The sequence below is a fragment of the Hyla sarda genome, chromosome 7 (assembly GCF_029499605.1).
Source record: "Hyla sarda isolate aHylSar1 chromosome 7, aHylSar1.hap1, whole genome shotgun sequence".
NCBI classification, from domain to species: Eukaryota; Metazoa; Chordata; class Amphibia; order Anura; family Hylidae; genus Hyla; species Hyla sarda.
Genome location: NC_079195.1, coordinates 41,102,553 through 41,126,166, shown reverse-complemented (window position 1 = coordinate 41,126,166; position 23,614 = coordinate 41,102,553). Strand labels below are relative to the sequence as shown.

The 23,614-nt window shown below is 42.2% G+C and overlaps 1 protein-coding gene across 1 annotated transcript in view; it reads left to right on the top strand.

Moving 5' to 3' along the window:
* HPSE2 (heparanase 2 (inactive)) overlaps positions 1–23,119 on the top strand; it is a gene marked incomplete at its 5' end in the record, with an annotated part of 527,684 nt that extends 504,565 nt beyond the window's left edge. Inside the window, 3 exons of the mRNA XM_056531885.1 lie at positions 47–192; positions 1,489–1,635; positions 22,147–23,119. Of these exons, the coding sequence (XP_056387860.1) occupies positions 47–192; positions 1,489–1,635; positions 22,147–22,312 (459 nt within the window). The remainder of the gene's footprint in view (positions 1–46; positions 193–1,488; positions 1,636–22,146) is intronic.
* Positions 23,120–23,614: the final 495 nt, after the last annotated feature.

The window sequence follows — 23,614 nt, the reverse complement described above, 5'->3', positions numbered from 1 at the left end:
GCTCCCTTTGCCATCATTATGTTCATTGCCGTTTTCTGTGTTTCAGGATTACTGGTTGTCTCTTATTTTTAAGAAACTGGTGGGTCCAAAAGTATTAGCAGTCCATGTGGCTGGTATACAGAGGAAGCCTCGTCCAGGAAAAGTCATACGCGATAAACTGCGGATCTATGCTCATTGCACCAGCCATCATAAGTAAGTGGATATCATAGGTCATCATATTTTCAAATTCACAGAATTTGATTTCAGAGGGCACTGTGATCAGACTGGAAAGAACTACACAACTTCCTCTGTAGTATACAGCAGCTGACAAATACTGAAAGGATTATTATTTTTGAATAGAAGTAATTTACAAATCTGTTTAACTTTCTGGCACCAGTTGATTTGAAAACATATTTTTCCACCAGAGTATCCCTTTAAGCCTCGCCCCTTGACTATACCCCTCCTCGTCCATAGTCTGTCATTCAAAAATAGAGAAGAACAGGGAGAAGTTTGTTCTATTGTTCTCTGTTACATTTCTTCAAGACTGTTAGTCTGCAGGTATTTCTGCAAGTTCATGTAGCAAACATTGTCAGCAAATATAACTTCTGCTTATTATAATCATTAATGCATGTCTAAATTTTATGTCCATTTGAAGGAGTATACCAGGATTTTTTTCTTGAGCCTTTGAGTCTATAATGCCAAGTTACAGTACTGTGTAATCTGCTTCTATTACCTCCGTGTGCTGCTTTGTCCTGTTTCCATGCAGGGACCCACACCGGGAAGTGCTGTAGTACTAGTTTTTATTTTTATTTTACTGCTGTATCTGACCTTTCCCAGCATTTCATGCATCCAGACACAATAAGTCAGAAGTCACATGGTCTCCAGGGGGCGTGGCTATGCTGCAGTAGGTGGGTGGATAGCAGGATGGAAGGGATTTACTGTAGTAATAATATCCTCTCACCCACTGCAGCATAGCCACACACCCTGGAGACCATGTGACTTATGTCTCTGGCCACGTGGAATGTTGGGAAAGGTCAAAGACAATAGTAAAATAAAAAGACTTGTATTAAAGCATTTACGGGTGTCCAGTGCGTGAAAACAGGACAAAACGACAAAACGGTGCATGAAGGTAATAGAAGCATACTATACCATTTTATAATTTGGCATCATTGGCTCAAAGGCTGAAGAAAAAAATCCTGGAATACCCCTTTAGGGTAGGGTCACTGAAGAAAAAAAATCCTGGAATACCCCTTTAGGGTAGGGTCACTGAAGAAAAATAAATCCTGGAATACCCCTTTAGGGTAGGGTCACATGTTGTACATTTTCCCACCTATTGAATCAATGGGTAGTGAAATCAGCTGCATATTTTGCTACCCATTGACTTCAATGGGTAGGAATATACGCAGCAGCAAATACACAGTAAAATACGGCACACCATCCATCCATACATATCATGACATTACATATAGTAGTATTTTCATGTTTTTTTTCACTTTTATTTTATCTCAGCCATAATTACGTGCGAGGATCGATCACCCTGTACATTATTAACCTACATCGATCGAGGAAAAAAATCAAGCTGGCCGGAACGCTGAGGGATAAAATTGTCCATCAGTATCTACTACAGCCTTATGGAACAGAGGGAATACAGTCAAAGTAAGTAGATTAAGAGGTGATACCCTTCTAGAGCAGTGTGTCCCCAATCAGGGAGTCTGGACATGCAGGGATTTTTAGTTTTGCAACAGCTGGAGGCCCACTGGTTGGTAAACACTGTTTTGAAGGTTACCATGCTGTGCCTAAGGCGAGTATTTGATTTATCCCCCATGCTTTATACCTCGAGTTTGTCTTTTGCTCATTGTCCACCTTCTTATTTTTCTTTACCGATCTGGATGTTCTTTCTTTTTGATCTCTACCATTCAACCATATGGAACCTGTCCAAGCTTTAAGGTCTTTTCTTCGCCCTACCACCAGATCAAAATATCGGAATTTCGTGCATAATAGAATGTATTGCTCCAGGGGTATCATGGAGAATAATAATAGCAGGCAAGCATTGAACTCTGTTGAAAAGCGAAGGCAGGTGAAAACACTTTGGTTTACCCAGTAAGTAACGTTTCCATGTGCGGGTTGCCATGACGTCTCTCGTCACGTACGTTACCTACGAATAAACCTGGTGGATTTGAAAAATGCAGACCTCCCAGATCCGAGACTGTGTACTTAAGAGCTTCCTCGGATTTATGGTGCCAGTAAAACGGCTGCTTAGTAAAATGTAAACAAGTGCATCACAGTCGCTAGGTCTGTTTTCCAGCAAATCATAGCAGGAGCCCAGAAACATTGTAATTCTGTCTCAGCGTAGACTCTTGCAATAAAGTCAGTTTCACGTAGAGCCATGCATTTCCTGACATTATAAAACAATATAAAACAGTCTGCACCGCGGTGTTATTAGTCATATTTATTATGTTAGATTTATGTAAGCAATGGAAGCATGCCCTGTGCTAGATGCGCCCATCAAATATAGCACATTCTACTTGAAATGTGTTACATTGTATCTGTCTTAAAGTTTGTTGATCAGTCCCAATGGCCGGCAGAGTTCTTAATGCAGCTCTGAGGTATAATACAAAATGTAACTCATTACAGTATAAGTAATGTAAAGTATGTACACAGTGACCCCACCAGTAAAATAGTGAGTGCAATACAGGATGGCAAAAAGGATCAGTACAGGATAAGTAATGTAATGTATGTACACAGTGGGGGAGATTTATCAAAACCTGTGCAGAGGAAAGTTGCTGAGATGCCCATAGCAACCAATCAGATCGCTTCTTTCATTTTTAAAGAGACCTGTGAAAAATGAAAGAAGGGATCTGATTGGTTGCTATGGGCAACTTAGCAACTTTACCTCTGCACAGGTTTTGATAAATCTCCCCCAGTGACCCCACCAGTAAAATAGTGAGTGCAACACAGGATGGCAAAAAGGATCAGTACAGGATAAGTAATGTAATGTATGTACACAGTGACTCCTCCAGCAGAATAGTGAGTACAGCTCTGGAGTATAATAATAGGATCTAACTCAGGATCAGTACAGGATAAGTAATGTAATGTATGAACACAGTGACCTCACCAGCAGAATAGTGAGTACAGCTCTGGAGTATAATACAGGATTGAACTCAGGATCAGTACATGATAAGTAATGTAATGTATGTACACAGTGACCTCACCAGCAGAATAGTGAGTACAGCTCTGGAGTATAATACAGGATATAACTCAGGATCAGTACATGATAAGTAATGTAATGTATGTACACAGTGACCTCACCAGCAGAATAGTGAGTACAGCTCTGGAGTATAATACAGGATTGAACTCAGGATCAGTACAGGATAAGTAATGTAATGTATGTACACAGTGACCCCACCAGCAGAATAGTGAGTACAGCTCTGGAGTATAATACAGGATTGAACTCAGGATCAGTACATGATAAGTAATGTAATGTATGTACACAGTGACCTCACCAGCAGAATAGTGAGTACAGCTCTGGAGTATAATACAGGATTGAACTCAGGATCAGTACAGGATAAGTAATGTAATGCATGTACACAGTGTCATTGCCCAATACCCTCCTGATGACGTTGCAGAAGCAATGAAACATGTAGAAGGGGCAAAGTGATTTTGATTTTAATCCCTATATGCATTATTAGGTACATGTACGTGGTGATTAGGGATGACTTCCCACATCACCATGTACATGTACCTGATGAGAATAAACTGTCACAGCGCCGCCGGGCGCTGTGACAGTTTATTGAGCACGGCTGTGCTGCACAGCCGAGTGTCCCTGAAGCTGGCCAGGGACCAATCGCTGAGGTCCCCAGCCAGCGATCACTGCTATTGGTCTGTCAGTACTAACAGACCAATATCAGGGATATTGTGGGGTCTTCCCCTTCCCCTCTCCTCCGTTGCTTCACACAGTGAAGCGATTGGAGGAGAGGGGGGCCCCGTCGGGGGAGGACACCCACAGCTGCGCTCTGTTCCTGAGTTAACCCTGTAGATGCTGTGGTCAGGAGGGAGCTCCCACTCTTACTGATCAGCGCTCTGCAAAGTGAAAGCAAAGTGCCAGTGTTTGCCATGGCAACCAGAGGCCTGACAATTGCCTCCCTTGTCATGGCAACAGAAGCTGATCAGCCTCTACCTAGGGTAGAAACTGATTTGCTATCCTATGCCTGTCAGTATAAAACTGACAGACATAGGCATAATTCCGTAGAGCACAGATGTGTACTCCATTGAATTATGTGTATCATAGTAAAAAAAAAAAAAAAAGTTTTAAAAAAATTGGAGAATTCTAAAAAAAATGCAATAAAATAAAAAAAAAATTTAAAAAAAATTATAAAATAAAAAAATATATATATACACCCCAAAACACACCCAAAAATAGGCCCCCCAATAACTTCAACATGTCCCACAAAAAAAGAGTCCACACACAATTGTGTCGGTGAAAAAATTAATTATGGCTCACAGAATATGGCGACTTACAAACATGATTTTTTTTTTTTTTTTTACCAAAATAGCTTTTATGCCATCGCCATAATCATATCAACTTGTAGAGTAATGTTAACATTTATATCGCTTAATAAATTACCTAAAAAATTTATTTAAAAATACGCAGAATAGATTTTTTATTTATTTATACCACCTCATAAAAAATGAAATAAAAAAACGATCAGTGTCACATATACCCCAGAATGGTACCAATGAAAGCGTCAACTTGTCTCCCAAAAATATTTTTGCACCCCAAGTTCTCTGCAACTTTATATGATGCCAGCAAAATATCCTAAACTAAAAGGAGGCCCCAAAATCCACACAGCACGCCTTCATGTCTGAGGCCTGTGTGTGAGACACGTAGCGTACAAAGGCCACATATGGGGTATTTCTAGATACGTCAGAATTTGGGGAATAAGTCTTGAGTTACATTTCTCTGTCAACACCTACTGTGTTACAGAAAAAAAGCTTGATTAAAATGGAAAATCTGCAAAAAAAAATTTAAAAATGAATCCGCCTCCACTTTGCTTTCATTTCTGTGAAACGCCTAAAGGGTTATTAAACATCTTTAATGTCATTCTGACTACTTTAAGTGGTGCAGTTTTTTAAATGGTGTGATGTATGGGGGTTTGTAACATACAGGCCCCTCAAATCCACTTCAGAACTGAACTGGTCCCTGAAAAATCTGATTTTGAAATTTTCTTGAAAATCAGAAAAATTACTGATAAACCTATAAACCTTCTAACACTCTAAAAAAGTTAAACATATATTAGACATATTGTAGATGTGAAGTAATTATTAATTTGGTGCGGCGTGAATTTGTCGTGCAAACAGAAAATATAAAATCTAGAAAAATTTTAAATTTTGGAGTTTTTTTTTAACAAAAAAGCGCTAAATATATAAAAATTTACCAATAATGTAAAGTACAATATGTCATGAAAAAAAAAAAATCTCAGAATCGCTTTCATAAGTAAAAGCGTTATAAAGTTATCACCAAATAAGTGGACACATGTCAGATTCAGAAAATTTGCCTTGTTCATTAAAGGAGAACTCCGGAATATAAAAATTGTCGCCCATACTGCCGGCAGTAAAAAAAATAAAGATGTACATACATTCCTCCGCTCCCCCGGGGCCTCCGGTAACCGGCTCCGGTCTCCGGCAGTGATCCACTTCCTGGATGCCGGTAGTCGGATGAATCATCCTGCTCTCAGCCAATCACCAGCCACAGCAAAGTCCGACTCGGCCGGCGATAGGCTGAGCGGCAGTGTGAAAACGCTTCAGGACACAAAACTCTTCACTACACCGGCACCTGCGAGTCGGGACTTCACTGCGGCCGGTGATTGGCTGAGCGCAGTATGACTCTCCGACCACCGGCAACCAGGAAGAGGATCACGGCGGTGACCGGAGCCAGTTACCGGAGGCTCCAGGGGAGCGGAGGAAGGTATGTACATCTTTATTTTTTTTACTGCCGGCAGTATGGGGGACAATTTTTATGTTCCCGAGTTCTCCTTTAATTCCAGGAAAAAACTTTTTTTTTTTTTTATATGAACTGGCTCCAGAAAGTTAAACAAATTTGTAAATTACTTCTATTAAAAAAATCTTAATCCTTCCAATAATTATCAGCTGCTGAAGTTGAGTTGTTCTTTTCTGTCTGGTAACAGTGCTCTCTGCTGATATCTCTGCTTGTCTCGGGAACTGCACAGAGTAGAAGAGGTTTGCTATAGGGATTTGCTTCTACTCTGGACAGTTCCTGAGACAGGTGTAATCAGAGAGCACTTAGACAGAAAAGAACAACTCAACTTCAGCAGCTCATAAGTACTGAAAGGATTAAAGGGGTATTTTTTTTATACATATCAACTGGCTCCGGAAAGTTAAACAGATTTGTAAATTACTTCTATCAAAAAATCTTAATCCTTCCAATAGTTATTAGCTTCTGAAGTTTTCTGTCTAACTGCTCAATGATGATGTCACGTCCCGGGAGCTGTGCATGATGGGAGAATATCCCCATAGGAACTGCACAGCTCCCGGGATGTGAGCCATCAGAGAGCAGTTAGACAGAAAACAACAACTCAACTTCAGAAGCTAATAACTATTGGAAGGATTAAGATTTTTAATAGAAGTAATTTACAAATCTGTTTAACTTTCTGAAGCCAGTTGATATATATATAAAAAAAAGATTTTTCCTGAAAAACCCCTTTAAGTTCAAAACAGGCTAAAGATTAAAGGGGTTAAAGGGGTACTCCGGTGAAAACCTTTTTTCTTTTAAATCAACTGGTGGCAGAAAGTTAAACATATTTGTAAATTACTTCTATTAAAAAATCTTAATCCTTCCTGTACTTATTAGCTTCTGAATACTACAGAGGAAATTCTTCTCTTTTTGGAATGCCCTCTGATGACATCACGAGCACAGTTCTCTCTGCTGACATTATTATAATAATAATAACACTTTATTTATTGTTGTCCTTAGTGGGATTTGAACCCTAGTCCCCAGCACTGCAAAGCAGCAGTGCTAACCACTGAGCCACCATGCTGCCCTTAGCATACATCTGGTATGCATCTGGTATGCATGGTTGCTAAAATGACAGAGATGTCAGAAGAGAGCACTGTGCTCGTGATGTCATCAGTGTTCCAAAAAGAAAGGAATTTCCTCTGTAGCATTCAGCAGCTAATAAGTACTGGAAGGATTAAGATTTTTTTATAGAAGTAATTTACAAATATGTTTAACTTTCTGCCACCAGTTGATTTAAAAGAAAAAAGGTTTTCACCGGAGTACCCCTTTAACAAAGCTGGCTTACTGGCTTAAGGTTATTGAGCGTTGGAGGCTCAGTATACTAGGGAGTGATCTCCCAGACATATGTTATTAAGAGCCAATATTAGCAGCAACTTCTTTTAACATTGTTCACAGAGTGTTTTTAAGTACATATATTTAATGTGAAGTTTTAGGGGTGGGAATTATATGAGGGTTTTTTTTTTTTTTTACCTCAGGCTGATGCCCGAGGATTCACTGCCATTTCTCCTCCAAACGTGGTGTGTATTATGGCATCCAAACAGTTCCATTTTGCTCTCATCTGACCATTTCACTGGCTTTTCCAAACGTTGTGCAGCAAACTTTATGCGAGCTTCAACATGCTTCATGTTCAGCAATAGAGTCTTGTGTGGTGAGCGAGCATACAGGCCATGGTGGAGTCTTGTGTGGTGAGCGTGCATACAGGCCATGGTGGAGTCTTGTGTGGTGAGCGTACATACAGGCCATGGTGGAGTCTTGTGTGGTGAGCGAGCATACAGGCCATGGTGGAGTCTTGTGTGGTGAGCGTGCATACAGGCCATGGTGGAGTCTTGTGTGGTGAGCGTACATACAGGCCATGGTGGAGTCTTGTGTGGTGAGCGAGCATACAGGCCATGGTGGAGTCTTGTGTGGTGAGCGTGCATACAGGCCATGGTGGAGTCTTGTGTGGTGAGCGTACATACAGGCCATGGTGGAGTCTTGTGTGGTGAGCGAGCATACAGGCCATGGTGGAGTCTTGTGTGGTGAGCGTGCATACAGGCCATGGTGGAGTCTTGTGTGGTGAGCGAGCATACAGGCCATGGTGGAGTCTTGTGTGGTGAGCGTGCATACAGGCCATGGTGGAGTCTTGTGTGGTGAGCGTGCATACAGGCCATGGTTGAGTCTTGTGTGGAGAGTGTACATACAGGCCATGGTGGAGTCTTTTGTGGAGAGTGTACATACAGGCCATGTTGGAGTCTTTTGTGGAGAGTGAGCATACAGGCCATGGTGGACTCTTGTGTGGAGAGTGTGCATACAGGCCATGGTGGAGTCTTGTGTGGTGAGCGTGCATACAGGCAATGGTGGAGTCTTGTGTGGTGAGCGTGCATACAGGCCATGGTGGAGTCTTGTGTGGTGAGCGTGCATACAGGCCATGGCGTTGGAGTGCATTACTTACTGTTTTCTTTGAGACAACAGAACCTGCTAATTACGAAACTTTTTGAAAGTGTCCTTGGCTCTTGGACATCTCTTTTGATTATTCTTTTTCTCTCTCATCTGTCAGAAATCTTGTGAGGAGCACCTACCTGATCGAGGTAAATTTGTAGTGAAATGATTGTCCTTCCACTGCCCCAAGAGAGCTTACTGGAACATTAAGAAGCTTAGAAATGCGCCTGTAACCAATGTCATTGTTATGTTTTGTAACAATTAGGTTGTGAAGGTCTGGAGAAAGCTCTTTGCTTTTACCCATCATGAGATGTGTCTTGTGTGACACCTCGGCAATGAGACCTTTTTGCAGCCATCAGTTGGGACTGAATTGGATGTTGTCTTGGCTTTCCATTATTACACATTTTTACTCAAAATGTAATTTCTGCGCATGATTTTTTTTTTTTTGTATGTATGGATTATTTGGGTTGTTACCAACATATGGTGAAAATGTCATGTTCAATAGCACCTCTGGAAATATTTTGAGTGAGAAACAGGTGATGTGTTCAATACTTATTCCACCTGCTGCACACAAAAACATATATATATATATATATATATATATATATATATATATATATATATATATATACAGTGACCCCCCGACCTACAATGTGCCCCGACATACGATCATTTCAACATACGATGGCCTCTCAGAGGCCATCGCATGTTGAAGCCAGCATCAACATACAATGCTTTTCTATGTCGAGGCCATCGCATAAACGGCTATCCGGCAGCGCAGACTGCTTCAGCTGCTGCCGGATAGCAATTTACGGTGCCCCGTGTGCTCTGGTGATGGTCTCCTACCTGTCCTCAGGGCTCCGGCGCGTCCTCTTCAGGATCCCCTGCATCGTCGGCACTCTCCATCGTTGTCATCACGTCGCGCGCACGCCGTCCCGTCAATATGAGCAGCGTGCGTAACAACGTGATGGCGGCGACGGAGAGAGAAGATGATGGGGAAGCAGAGGCCTTACCAGAGCGTCAGCGATGGAAGGCGACATCCAGGACAGCGGTGACGAGCGGTGACGGTCCGAAGCGGCGGGGACAGGTGAGTACAACTTCCTCTACCACTGTCCTATACTTTACATTGCACAGATCCCTCAACATGCGATGGTTTCAACAAACGATGGTCTGTTTGGAACGGATTACCATCGTATGTTGAGGGACCACTGTGTGTATATATATATAGTATCTCACATAAGTAAGTACACCCCTTACATTTTTGTAAATATTTTATTATATATTTTCACTGAAGAAATGACCCTCTACTACAATGTAAAGTAGGGGGTGCTCAGCCTGTATAACATTGTTTAATGTTGTGTCCCTCAAGTCCATCAACTTTACCCATAGCTTCTTTAGCAACTATGCAGATATGTCGCTGAGCATGTTCACCGCCAAAGGCTGTCTGGGCACGATGGGAGTTGTAGTTTTGCAACAGCAGGAGGCACACTGGTTGGGAAACACTGCTGTAACGTGTTAAAGGGGTACTCCGGTGAAAACCTTTTTTCTTTTAAATCAACTGGTGGCAGAAAGTTAAACATATTTGTAAATTCGTTCTATTAAAAAATCTTAATTCTTCCAGTACTTATTAGTTGCTGAATGCTACAGAGGAAATTCCTTTCTTTTTGGAACACTGATGACATCACGAGCACAGTGCTCTCTGCTGACATCTCTGTCCATTTTAGCAACCGTGCATAGCAGATGTATGCTGAGGGAAGCATGGTGGCTCAGTGGTTAGCACTGCTGCCTTGCAGTGCTGGAGACTTGGGTTCAAATACCACTAAGGGCAACAATAAATAAAGCATTATCATTATTATTATAGTAACGTCAGCAGAGAGAACTGTGCTCGTGATGTCATCAGAGAGCATTCCAAAAAGAAAAGAATTTCCTCTGTAGTATACAGCAGCTAATAAGTACAGGAAGGATTAAGATTTTTTAATAGAAGTAATTTACAAATATGTTTAACTTTCTGCCACCAGTTGATTTAAAAGAAAAAAGGTTTTCACTGGAGTACCCCTTTAAACATCTTACTGTGAATTCCTACAACAGGTGAATAGTGATTTCGGGTAACCTCTACCTCCCTGTAATAGTTCAGGAGTTAGTCCGGTGCAGAGAGGAACCATCAGGGAGCCAGATAAAAAATCAATGGATTTATTAGATGCAACGCGTTTCGCTGCGCATGCGCAGCGAAACGCGTTGCATCTAATAAATCCATTGATTTTATCTGGCTCCCTGATGGTTCCTCTCTGCGCCGGACTAACTCCTGAATTTACGGTCGTCCTGTTTTGATTCTACTTCTACCCAGGAGGGCTGCAGTGGACCTATACATATATTCATTCTATACTTTACCTTGTTGTGTGTGGGCGCGCAACCAACTCTGGTAAGCGGCTTGGGAATTACCGTCCCCTTCCCCCACTAACAAGACCTGCTGATCCCGCACATGCGGCGCCTTCCTCTCTAGATTTCCCTGTAATAGTGGCCTTTATGTTATGTTTTCCTGTAGTCGATCGGTTTATAATCCCTCCCACTCCGGCTATTAACAATACAGACAAATAAGCAGATGTTTGTCAATTCTGGCCATAAACACAACTACATTTTACTGTATGCCCCATAAAAAGCGCCTCGGACTTTGATGAGGATTTCTATTCTTTTAAGTCCTGTTAAATTCCTTACATATTTGGCCGTTTTCTGGTAGCTTTGCTACTAGCTGCGTTTTTTTTTTTTTAATAAGCTACAAGAGCATTTTAAATACAGACAGTTGTTAAATCGCGAAGAATTCTCTCGAAGCCACAGTTTTTACAACGCTAAATTCTACCCACGACCCTCTTAAAAGGAGAAGAGAGGAGAAAGCAAGACAGAACGCAAGAAATACTATGTAGTGTTTAGTGTGTCAGCCCTGGCTTAGATTAATGTCCTGAGATTTAGTACTTCATCCAGACCTCTGGATAGAAACCCAAACATTTAACTCTTCTGTAAAGATTGGTCGAAAATTGAGATTCCAAGATTTCCAAACAAATGTTCTTAATCTTAAAGAGGTTTGGACATGTTTGGATTTTGGGTTAAACACTTTTGCCAGCTATGGTAATGTGATCTTTTTATTGTACAAAACAGTTATACACAGCTCCCAAACCGTGTACAGGAGAAGTCGGCAGAGACCACAAGCATGTAGACCGGCCTTTAATAAGTAAACAGCGCAGACAACGCCATCGGATCCAAAATAATTTGCGGTTTCCCCGAACACGACTGTTACGTTCAGCTCAGTCGTTGCCACCTCTTACCGTCAGGAATAATTCCCCTGGATCCTGAATGATGTTGTATCCACGGATATAGGAAAACCTGACATCTGACATAAATAAAAGAAAGATTTAATTAATAATTAAAACATGAAAAACGAAGATTTATCAGGCCAGGTTAACGGTAACACTAAAGCATCTATTCTTTAAAGGGGTACTCCGGTTGGAAAAGTTTTTTTTTTTTTAAAGTCGACTGGTGCCAGAAAGTTAAACAGATCTGTAAATGACTTCTATGAAAATAAAATCTCGATCCTTCCAGTACTTATTAGCTGCTGAATACTACAGAGGAAATTCTTTTCTTTTTGGAACACAGAGCTCTCTGCTGAATCGTGAGCACAGTGCTCTCTGCTGACATCTCTGTCCATTTTAAGAACTGTCCAGAGTAGGAGAAAATCCCCATAGTAAAGATATGCAAAGTTCCTAAAATGGACAGAGAGGTCAGCAGAGAGCGCTGTGCTCGTGATGTCAGCCTCTGTAGTATTCAGCAGCTAATAAGTGCTGGAAGGATTAAGATTTTTTAATAGAAGTAATTTACAAGTCTGTTTAACTTTCTGGCACCAGTTGATTTAAAAAAAATAAACAAGTTTTCCACCGGAGTACCCCTTTAATGCCAACGTGTCACAACACAGAAAACAATACTGCTTTTATATGTTACTCAATTGGTCATACAGAGTGTTTACATGCAGTTTTCATCTAGCTTCTGTATTTGGCTCACAATTCCCTCTGTTCTACTGCTCACTCATTCTGACATCTACTGCTCAGGAAGGGACATGTCCAAAGCAAGCACTGAGCCTGCCCTCACTCACCATGCATTCACTTCCTCCTTGAGTCTGCTGTGCTGTACTGGGTCTCTTCATCCAATCACTGCAGGCTGCTCTGTAACCATTCCAGCCAGGACAGGAGGGAGCACAGAGGAGTGCGAGTACCACCCCCCCCCCCCCTCATTTCCTTCCTGGATTTTTTTTTTTTATAAGCCATGATTTCTATGCTTCCTAGGCTCAACAAAAGGAAGTGCCTGCTCAGGCAATAGCTGACCACAGCAGACTCACCTCAGCCAGTGAGCAAAACGCGTTAGAGGGTGAGATGGAGGAACACGTGGGATTCAACTATGGGATTCAATTAACACTATATGCATTCATATTTCTGATACTATACTGTACATTGCTAGTGCCTTCTCTTAAAGGGGTACTCCGTTGGAAAACATTTTTTTTTTTTTCAAATCAACTGGTGCCACAAAGTTAAACAGATTTGTAAATTACTTCTATTTAAAAATCTTAATCCTTCCAGTACTCATCAGCTGCTGTATGCTCCAGAGGAAGTTGTATTTCTTTCTGGAGTTCTTTTCAGTCTGACCATAGTGCTCTCTGCTGACACCTCTGTCTGTATGAGGAACTGTCCAGAGCAAGAGAGGTTTACTATGGGGATTTGCTTGTACTCTGGACAATTCCTGACATGGACAGAGGTGTCAGCAGAGAGCACTGTCGTCAGACTGAAAAGAATTCCAGAAAGAAATACAACTTCCTCTGTAGAATACAGCAGCTGATAAGTACTGGAAGGATTACGATTTTTAAACAAAAGTAATTTACAAATCTGCATAATTTCTGGTACCAGTTGATTTAAAAATAATTAGTTTTTCACTGGAGTTCCACTTACATTTTTTTTTTTAAATAAGCACTGTCAGATCCAAAAACTATTTAAAATTTTTACTGATGAAAATTAAAGACCTTTTGTAATATAGTTGTTTAACATTTTTTTAAATATTTAATAAAGAATTAGGGGTCCCCACACCTACTTGTACACTAACCAGTCCCGCAGCAGCATCAGCTTGTCCATGAGTCACAGACAAGAGATGACTCATGGACAAGGCTACATGAGCAGACACACCAATCACCTCCCACACCGATCACCTCCCACCACCACACTCCCCCTTCCCATGAGAGGATTTCTAACACAGTGAGCTAATGAAAAGAGGGATTTGGATAATAAATATAGAGGATGGAGGCATAAAAATTACATGTACATGGTCAGGATTAGGTAACATATAAAAAAAATATTTCTGTGACAGGTACGCTTTAAAGTAGTGTTTTCCAAACAGTATGTCTCCAGCTGTTGCAAAACTACCATTCCCAAATATGCTGGGGGTTGTAGTTTTGCCACAGCTGGAGGCACACTGTTTGGAAAACATTGCTTTTTTTTTTAATTATAGTTCCTTTTTTGGGGCCAGCTTCCCAGCATATTGTTACCTACACATTATGTGCACATGGCGGTCAAAATGTTACCACTGGTTACCTGAGCACACATTTTGTACATTATGTGTATTTATGTATTCCCTCATGTATGAAACTCTGTCCTCACTGTTTAGCATGATATCTGTATGAATTTATTTACATCTATTTATTTCAATATATGTCTCTTGTATTTCCCCACCATTCTGTTTTTTAACCAGTCTTGTGTGTATTTGTTTTTGGGGTATCTTTGGGGTTTCTCTTTGTAATTATATTAGTTCTTGTAGATGTATCTAACCAGAACGGTAGCAGTGGTGGATCAGGGCAGGGGAGTACCGTATTTTTCACCGTATAAGACGCACTTTTTCTTCCCCAAAACTGGGGGGGGGGGGGGGAAAGTTGGTGCGTCTTATATTTGGCGAATACACACCTATCGGGTCGGTCCCTGCAGCCATCAACGGCCGGGACCCACGGCTAATACAGGACATCACCGATCGCGGTGATGCCCTGTATTAACCCTTCAGACGCGGCGATCAAAGCTGACCGCCGCGTCTGAAGGGAAAGTGACACTAACCCGGCTGTTCAGTCCGGCTGTTCGGGACCGCCGCGGTGAAATCGCGGCGTCCCGAACAGCTTACAGGACACCGGGAGGGACCTTACCTGCTTCCTCGGTGTCTGCTCAGTGCCGGGATCCCCTGCATGGCGGCGCTCTCCTTCGTCGTCATCACGTCTTCGCGCACGCCATCCCGTCATCCAATAGGAGCGGCGTGCGTGGTGACGTAATGATGGCGATGGAGAGCGTGGATCCTGGGGAAGAAGACGTCCGGAGCGTCAGGGACACCCCGGGGACGCGGCGACAGCGATGGAGCGGTGACAGGTCCGGAGCGGCGGGGACACGAGAGTATTATTTCCTATCCAGTGGTCTTGAACCTGCGGACCTCCAGATGTTGCAAAACTACAACTCCCAGCATGCCCGGACAGCCGTTGGCTGTCCGGGCATGCTGGGAGTTGTAGTTTTGCAACATCTGGAGGTCCGCAGGTTGAAGATCACTGTTGGGTGCAGAATCTTTTCTTTTCTAGATTTTGCACCATGCCCGTTGGCTATCCGGGCATGCTGGGAGTTGTAGTTTTGCAACATCTGGAGGTCCGCAGGTTGAAGATCACTGTTGGGTGCAGAATCTTTTTTTTTCTAGATTTTGCACCTTTACAATTGGGTGCGTCTTATATGCTGGTGCACAAAAAAGAAAGTTGCAACAGCACTCTTGGTAAAAAAATGGAGGCTCTTAGCGCACTTTTTGATCAATGTGTTATATGCTGGTGCGTCCTATAGGGCAAAAAATACAGTACTTTTTTTCCCCCAGCCCTTCCTGGTCACTTATAACAGTGAAAATAAGATCCAGACAACCCCTTAAAAGTGAATGTCTACATCATATTAATTTTTCAATTTCAGTTAAAGGAGATCTGCAGCCATAGACACTTATCCCCTATCCACAGAATAGGGGATAAGTGTCTGACATATTTTAATTAGAAATAAAAAAATATATTATATAAAATGGAAAATAGGTAAACAGTATAGTTTAAAATAGTCTCCGCCAAAAGAAAGAAAATACACTGGGCACTCACGGTTTGATGCTTATGTGGATTTTATTCAGAACGGTACATCAGTGCGGCAGACGCTCATGCTACAATGATCTGCCTATATTATTATTTACAGTGAGGTATAGCTTACAATAGGTGCAATGCTTTACTTGTAATATTACTTTAAATATTGTACTCAGAATCCAACTTTACTGCTATGCATCTTAGATACATTATTTTAAGGGTTAATGCACAAGATGAGTTTATTGTCTTTTACCTTGTCTGTTTACCTACAGATAACATATAACAAAGTAGTTTGTAGCATTGACCATGCTATTACTGTGTAGACTACCAGCCCTATACTGACTAGTGGACTGTATATACCGTATTTTTCGCCGTATAAGACGCACTTTTTCTTCCCCAAAACAGCGCGGGTGTTCAGTCGCGCTGTTCGGGACCGCCGCAATTTCACCGCGCCGGTCCCGAACAGCCCGACTGAATAGCCGGGTTAGTGCTTACAGGACACCGGGAGGGACCTTACCTGCCTCCTCGGTGTCTTCTCCGTTCAGGGATCCCCTGTATGGCCGGCGCTCTCCTTCCTCGTCATCACGTCGTCGCGTACGTGCGTCGGCGTGCGTAACGTCGTGATGGCGGCGACGGAGAGCGAGGATACCCGGCCAGCAGCAGAGACGTTCCGGAGCGACGGGGACACGGCGACAGCGAGGGAGCGACATCCAGGGCAGCGGTGACGGGTCCGGAGCGGCGGGGACACGTGAGTATTACCTCCTATGCAGTGGTCTTCAATCTGCGGACCTCCAGATGTTGCAAAACCACAACTCCCAGCATGCCCGGACAGCCAACGGCTGTCCGGGCATGCTGGGAGTTGTAGTTTTGCAACATCTGGAGGTCCGCAGGTTGAAGACCACGATTGGGTTCAAAATCTTTATTTTTTTTGATTTTGCACCTATAAATTGGGTGCATCTTATACGCCGGTGCGTCCTATAGGACGAAAAATACGGTAATGAGCAGTACTCAGTATAACACATGTCTTTTAATGCTTTGTACCCTTTTAGATTGGTTACTTTTTTTTTCAAAAGAAATAAAATACATATATATTTTTTCTAAGTGCATTATTTTGTTAGGAAGAAAAATAACTATGTTAAAAAGCGATAGTAACTAAAATGCCTTAAAAGAGGATTTGTGGGCGGTCAAAAATATTTTTTTTAATGTTAATTACATCAGGTTGTAGCTTTGTTGGAATTGTCCTATTCCTTTTGAATACATTTCTGGCTTTGGCTCAAAAACTGCAGTGGCAGCAATACAAAAACTGCCAGAAAAAAACCCAAGTGGAAACTTAGCCTTACTCAGTTTAGACAATCCTCTGTGAGGTAAACAGCCTGGGTGCGGTGCCAAAATGGTAATAGTAAAATTTGGTAGATTTGCACAGCAGCTGCTGGTGTGTTTAGCTTATAAAGCATTATCTTGACTGGATACAATTGTATTTAATTCTCATCTCAGAACATGACTAGATATTTATTGGTTTTCTACCAATAGGTCCACTTCACACTACATAACTTAGAAATTCCACTATGGAACACCACTGAAATTCCGTAGTGTGCGCTGTGCAGCGGCATCCTGTTGCCAGAAATGGGATTCCACTGCACAGAGCACACTACAGCATTTTATTGGCTAAAATTTCACCGCTGGAAGACTGACCTTGCTCATCTTTTTGGCTGAATTTCCTGGGATACATTGTCGTCTATGGGGACAGCAATGTACACACGCGATCCTGGCGCTGACTGATTTAGCTGGCGCTGGCTGCACTCGGAATCTTCAGCCGAAATCTTTTTTGGCCAAAGATTCCATAGTGTGAACCTAACCTTTGTGTAAACCAGAATTTACTCATTGACTCACAGCAAACAGATATTATAACCAGATATTATAGTTGTGTGAATAGGTTGGAATGCTGCAGGGTGATATACCGTATTTTTCGCCGTATAAGACGCACTTTTTCTTCCCCAAAACTGGAGGGGGGAAAGTTGGTGCATCTTATACGGCGAACACAAACCTATCGGGTCAGTCCCTGCGGCCATCAACGGCCGGGACCCGCGGCTAATACAGGACATCACCGATCGTGGTGATGCCCTGTATTAACCCTTCAGACTGCCGCGTCTCAAACCGCGGCGTCCTGAACAGCTTACATGACACCGGGAGGGACCTTACCTGCCTCCTCGTTGTCTGCTCTGTGCCGGGATCCCCTGCATGGCCGGTGCTCTCCTTTGACGTCATCACATCGTCGCGCACGCCTTCCCATTATCCAATAGGAGCGGCGTTCGGAGCAACGTGATGGTGACGGAGAGCGCGGATCCCGGGGAAGAAGACGTCCGGAGCGTCGGGGACACCCCGGGGACGCGGCGACAACGGTGGAGCGACATCCAGGGCAGCGGTGATGAGCGGTGACGGGTCCGGAGCGGCAGGGACACATGAGTATTACCTCCTATCCAGAGGTCTTCAACCTGCGTACCTCCAGATGTTGCAAAACTACAACTCCCAGCATGCCCGGACAGCCGTTGGCTGTCCGGGCATGCTGGGAGTTGTAGTTTTGCAACATCCGGAGGTACGCAGGTTGAAGATCTTTGTTGGGTGCAGAATCTTTTTTTACTAGATTTTGCACCTTTAAAATTGGGTGCGTCTTATATGCCGGTGCGTCCTATAGGGCGAAAAATACGGTATATATATTGAGACAACTATGGTCTCAATGCAGTATATTGTCAAATTAAGTGGTCTCCAAACTTTAACCCTCCAGATGCTGCAAAACTACAATTCCCAGAATGCCTGGTTACAGTTTAGAGACTGCTGCTCTAGAGTAAACTTTCCTCTATGATATGAAGTCTATTATATGTCTGAGAACTGAACACAAAATAAGAATTACATGTGAATGGGGACTGTATTGTGATGTATTAGGGTTTCTTTCCGTTACAATAGCTCCCTCTAGTGGTCACACACAGTATCTGGTAACTATTAATACTTATACCTGATGAGTGATTGTAATGTATCTGGTGCGGTATAAGAAGTGGAGATCTGTTTGTTATAAAACTGGAAAGAAATAAAATAAAAAAACATGGCTGCTATGCAAGGAGTTAAATGCAAGGTGTGACAGGTTGGTAACAGGCATATGTTCCATTTGTTCTATAGCTCTCTAGCCATTTCAATACTACAACTCTTAGCTTGTGGCTGTCGGGCTATGCTGAGAGTTGTAGTTTGTCAATTGCTGTATGCTTGGAAAAACGCTTCCTACCTAAGATGTAGAGCTTAGCATGGTACCAAGTTTGGTCAATTCTATAGGAAAACTTAAAAATAAGCACATATATTACTTATTACAATTATTAGGATGTGGACATTTTCAGAAACAACTGATTCCCATCTGCAGCATCTTCCTAATGAATATTATTTATGAATAATAATTATTCTTTACGTGGACATGTAAGGGCATCAGGGTCACAGTAACCCACTAGAGCAGTGGTCTTCAACCTGCGGACCTCCAGATGTTGCAAAACTACAACTCCCAGCATGCCCGGACAGCCGTTGGCTGTCCGGGCATGCTGGGAGTTGTAGTTTTGCAACATCTGGAGGTCCGCAAGTTGAAGACCACTGCACTAGAGGATTCTCAAGTTAGTCCAGATTCCGACATTGGGGCCACGACGGAGCCTACAAGGTCTAGCAGAAGACATCCCCATCTGAAGACAACATGTGAAGCAGATCACTTACTGCTGGCCTTAATCTATAATTTTTCAGGCCCCCAGCAACATGGGGGTCCGGCGCTTTTCTTCTAAAGGAAACTGATTGTCGAACTAATCACATTTATTTGAATGGGACAGTTTACAGTTATCTGGCGCCTCAATTTGGATACCGGGTGGTGGAACACGCTGCATGGACGTGCATGGGGAACACATCTTACCCCATCTGGCCTGCACAATAATGACTACGGAATGCTAGACAACGGGAGCCAACTGATGCACTTTGTCATCAATTATGGCATCAGTTGCGGTGAGTTTTTGGCAGGGTTCAATGAGCTGGATTGCCGGATACATGAGCCATACTCATTTTAATTATTACATACAAAGCCATGGCAGATCATAAATTAAGGACATGTATAAAGGAAACACTAAGGGGGAGATTTATCAAAACCTGTGTAGAGGAAAAGTGGCGCAGCTGCCCATAGCAACCAATCAGATCTCTTCTTTCATTTTTCACAGGTCTCTTTAAAAATGAAAGAAGCAATCTGATTGGTTGCTATGGGCAACTGCACCACTCTTCCTCTACACAGGTTTTGATAAATCTCCCTCTAAGACCTTTCCTCTTTGATATCAATTCCTGGCTTTGCCTTTAATAATTGCAATTAGCCTGTTCAGGACGCAGGACATATGGCTACGCCCTTGCGTCCTGGTAGTTATGGATGTGGGGGCATACCTGTACGCCCTGGTCCTGTTACCAGGGTTTGAAGCGTGCTCACTAGCTGAGCACACTTCCAACCCGGTGGGTCCTGACTGCTGTCAGCGGCCAGAACCCAGGGTTAATGCCGGGCACCAATGGCCAGATCCCCACGATCAGACATCTTATTCCCTACCCTTTCGATAGAGGATAAGATGTTTAGGGGTGGAGTACCCCTTTAACTCCCCTGAGGACAAAACATTGGATAAACACTTAATACATATAATACAGTCATAGTAACATAAGTTCATAAGGTCGAAAAAGACCATAGTCCATCAAGTTCAACCTATAACCCTAATGAGTCCCTACTGAGTTGATATAGATCTAGAATCCATAACCTGTAATGTTATTATTCTCCAGGAATGCATCATGACTAGAGATGAGCGAACTTTCAATAAATTCGATTCGTAACGAACTTCTCGCCTCGGCAGTTGATGACTTTTCCTGCATAAATTAGTTCAGCTTTCAGGTGCTCCCGTGGGCTGGAAAAGGTGGATACAGTCGTAGGAGACTCTTTCCTAGGACTGTATCCACCTTTTCCAGCCCACCGGAAAGCTGAACTAATTTATGCAGGATAAGTCATCAACTGCCGAGCCGAGAAGTTCGTGACGAATCGAATTTACTGTAAGTTCGCTCATCTCTAATCATGACCACCTTCTCTGGCAGAGAATTCCATAGTCTCGCTGCTCTAACAGTAAAGAACCCCCGTCGGTGCTGGTGTAGAAACCCTCTCGTGCATTTCTGGTCACTTCATATACCATAAAAATATTAATAAAAAGCGATCAAAAAGTCCCATCAAAACCAAAATGATATCGATAAAAACCGCCCTGTACACGGAAAAATAAACAAGCTATAGTGGTCAGAAGATGCCAATTTTAAACATGTTAATATTGGTGCATGTAGTTTATAATTAGTATTAAAATAAAATAAACTCTATTTTAATACGTTGTTTCCCTTGGCACAAGGGCCCTGTGCTCTGAATATAAATTGCATTTGCTCTTTTTGTATTTGTAATACATTTCCATTTGCATTTTATAATTGGAGCACGATCCAGTCTTTATTATCCAGTATTTTCATCTATGTATCAGGCAACTGATACTATCCTTGAGGGGTTGTTACCGTATAAATTTACTATTTTAATTTGCAACACCAGGTGTACAACCTCCTTACCTTAGTTAATTGGGAGATGCACAATCCCCCCTTTTTTGTACCTATTTAAAATGAAATACAACCTATATAAATTGGGTAACCATATGGACCTACAGAATAAAGATAAGGTGTCATTTTTACCAAATATTGCACTGCGTAGAAACTGGAGCCCCCAAAATTTACAAAATGGCGTTGTTGTTTTTTTATTTCACCCCACAAATAATAATATTTTTTTGTTTTACCGCAGGTTATATTATAAAATAAGTGATGTCATTACAAAGTACAATTGGTGACGCAAAAAACAAGCCCTTATATGGGTCTGTAGGTGCAAAATTGAAAGCGTTATGATTTTTAGAAGGGAAGGAGGAAAAAGCAAAAATGCAAAAATGAAAATTTGCTGAGTCCTTAAGGTGAAAATGGATCCATAAGGGGTTAAAGTTGTTGTCTCAAGATTAAAAGTTTTCTTTATCCACATAAGGGGATAAGTAGCTGATAAGTGGGGGTTACGACTACTGGGACCCCCAGCAATTATGAGAATAAAGGTCAAATATCCTATGAATAAATGGATCTCAGCAACATTTAAAAGCCCCATAGAAAGTGAATAGAGCACTGGCTGAGCAGGGGGGCTGTCCCATTCATTTAGGGGACAACTGACCTCCATTTACATGAGTGATAGGAGTCCCAGTGGTTGGAACCCCACCGATGAGCTAGCTATCCCATATCCATCATAGGGATAACCAATTTAGGCCTAGTTTCCTAATGTGTAGGAACTGTGTTGCAGCAACAATACCCAGAATGCCTCCAGTCTTGAAATATTCTATATCTTTAGACCATTTTATTTGCCTGTCTGTAGGATTTTCTAGATTAACTAGAGATTACGGTAGGAAAAGACATAATATCCCAAGTGGAAATAGCTCATTCATAGCTTTATCTCCCACAGGTCAGTTCAGCTGAATGGACAGCATCTTGCAATGATTGATGACGGAACACTCCCGGATATAAAGCCCCGCCCATTACGACCTGGCCGCACCCTTGTCATTCCTCCACTGACCATTGGCTTCTATGTGGTAAAGAATGTAAACGCTGTGGCTTGTAGATATCGATAGTCACTACTTGTGCCATAAAATATACAACAGAGCTGTAACCAAAGACATGTTGATTCACTAAAAGGCAAAAAGCGTGAAATTGCAAGACTTCTTCCTACAAAGCTCCAGGCCATCAAGTGACTGCACGCTAGATTAAGTGCAGCCTGCCAATTGTAACCTTTAGATATACTCCTGGTAAGGTGGGAACACGCCATGACGTTTCCTTACAATGAGGAATTCTCAAGATCTTAGGAACCAGCATAAATTTTAGCTTTTTTGCTTTTATTTTGTAACCTTTATTTGCAGAATGGAAGGTTAAACCTGAAACACCACTTTTCCTACTACTAGAATGGAAAGCAGGAGATTCGTAATTGTGCCAAGAAGAAGCGTCTTCCATAGTATTCATAGTTCCATCAACATCACTGAAGTTATCATACAGAAGATTTGATAAAATTACAATATTCATCGTTGATCTTTGTATACCTTAGGCTTACAGCGGCGTCATACTGAACAATAAAGCTCTGCTGTAAGTAAACATCACAATAGGGTTGGGACAATCGATAAAGATATAGACGTGGAGCAGGTTGGTGACAAAGTCAAAATGGGACCTTCCGATGTTGCTGTTTCCTGCCACCAAGAGGATCCAAAGCGTATTCACCCTCCTTTAACTTTGTTAACATGGCGGTTCTTGTAGATAAAGGTCACCCAACCAGAATGGGGCTAACCTAAGCTGTACTACTCTTTTCACTGGTCCCTTTGTAGGCTGCCAAAATCTAAAGTCTAGGTAAATATACTGGGGGAGATTTATCAAAACCTGTCCAGAGGAGAAGTTACTGAGTTGCCCATAGCAACCAATCAGATCGCTTCTTTCACTTTTGAAAAGGCCTCTGAAAAATGAAAGAAGCGATCTGATTGGTTGCTATGGGCAACTAGCAACTTTTCCTCTGGACAGATTTTAATAAATCTCCCCCACTGTATGTCCTTTCCCTTGTGTTTATAATATGCCATGTATCCATTACGAAGACAATCTTTCTACTGCCAAGAGCTTTTCTACTTTTACTATGCGATCTACAGTAAATTCATCCTTTACCAGTCCACATAGGCATGGGCATGACCTCTGGTGGCACTGACCATAATAATTTCACCTGAAAAAGGCCACTTCCATTCGGAAATCCCATAGTGTAAACCTAGCCTTAGGAAATCCTGAAAACATGACTTCTTGTGGGTACTTGAGGACCGCGCTTGGGAAACACTGCCCTATATGATAGGCCTTACAGGACCTTTTTCTATTGTCTTAGCTCAGCTTTAGATGAAGCCTCATCT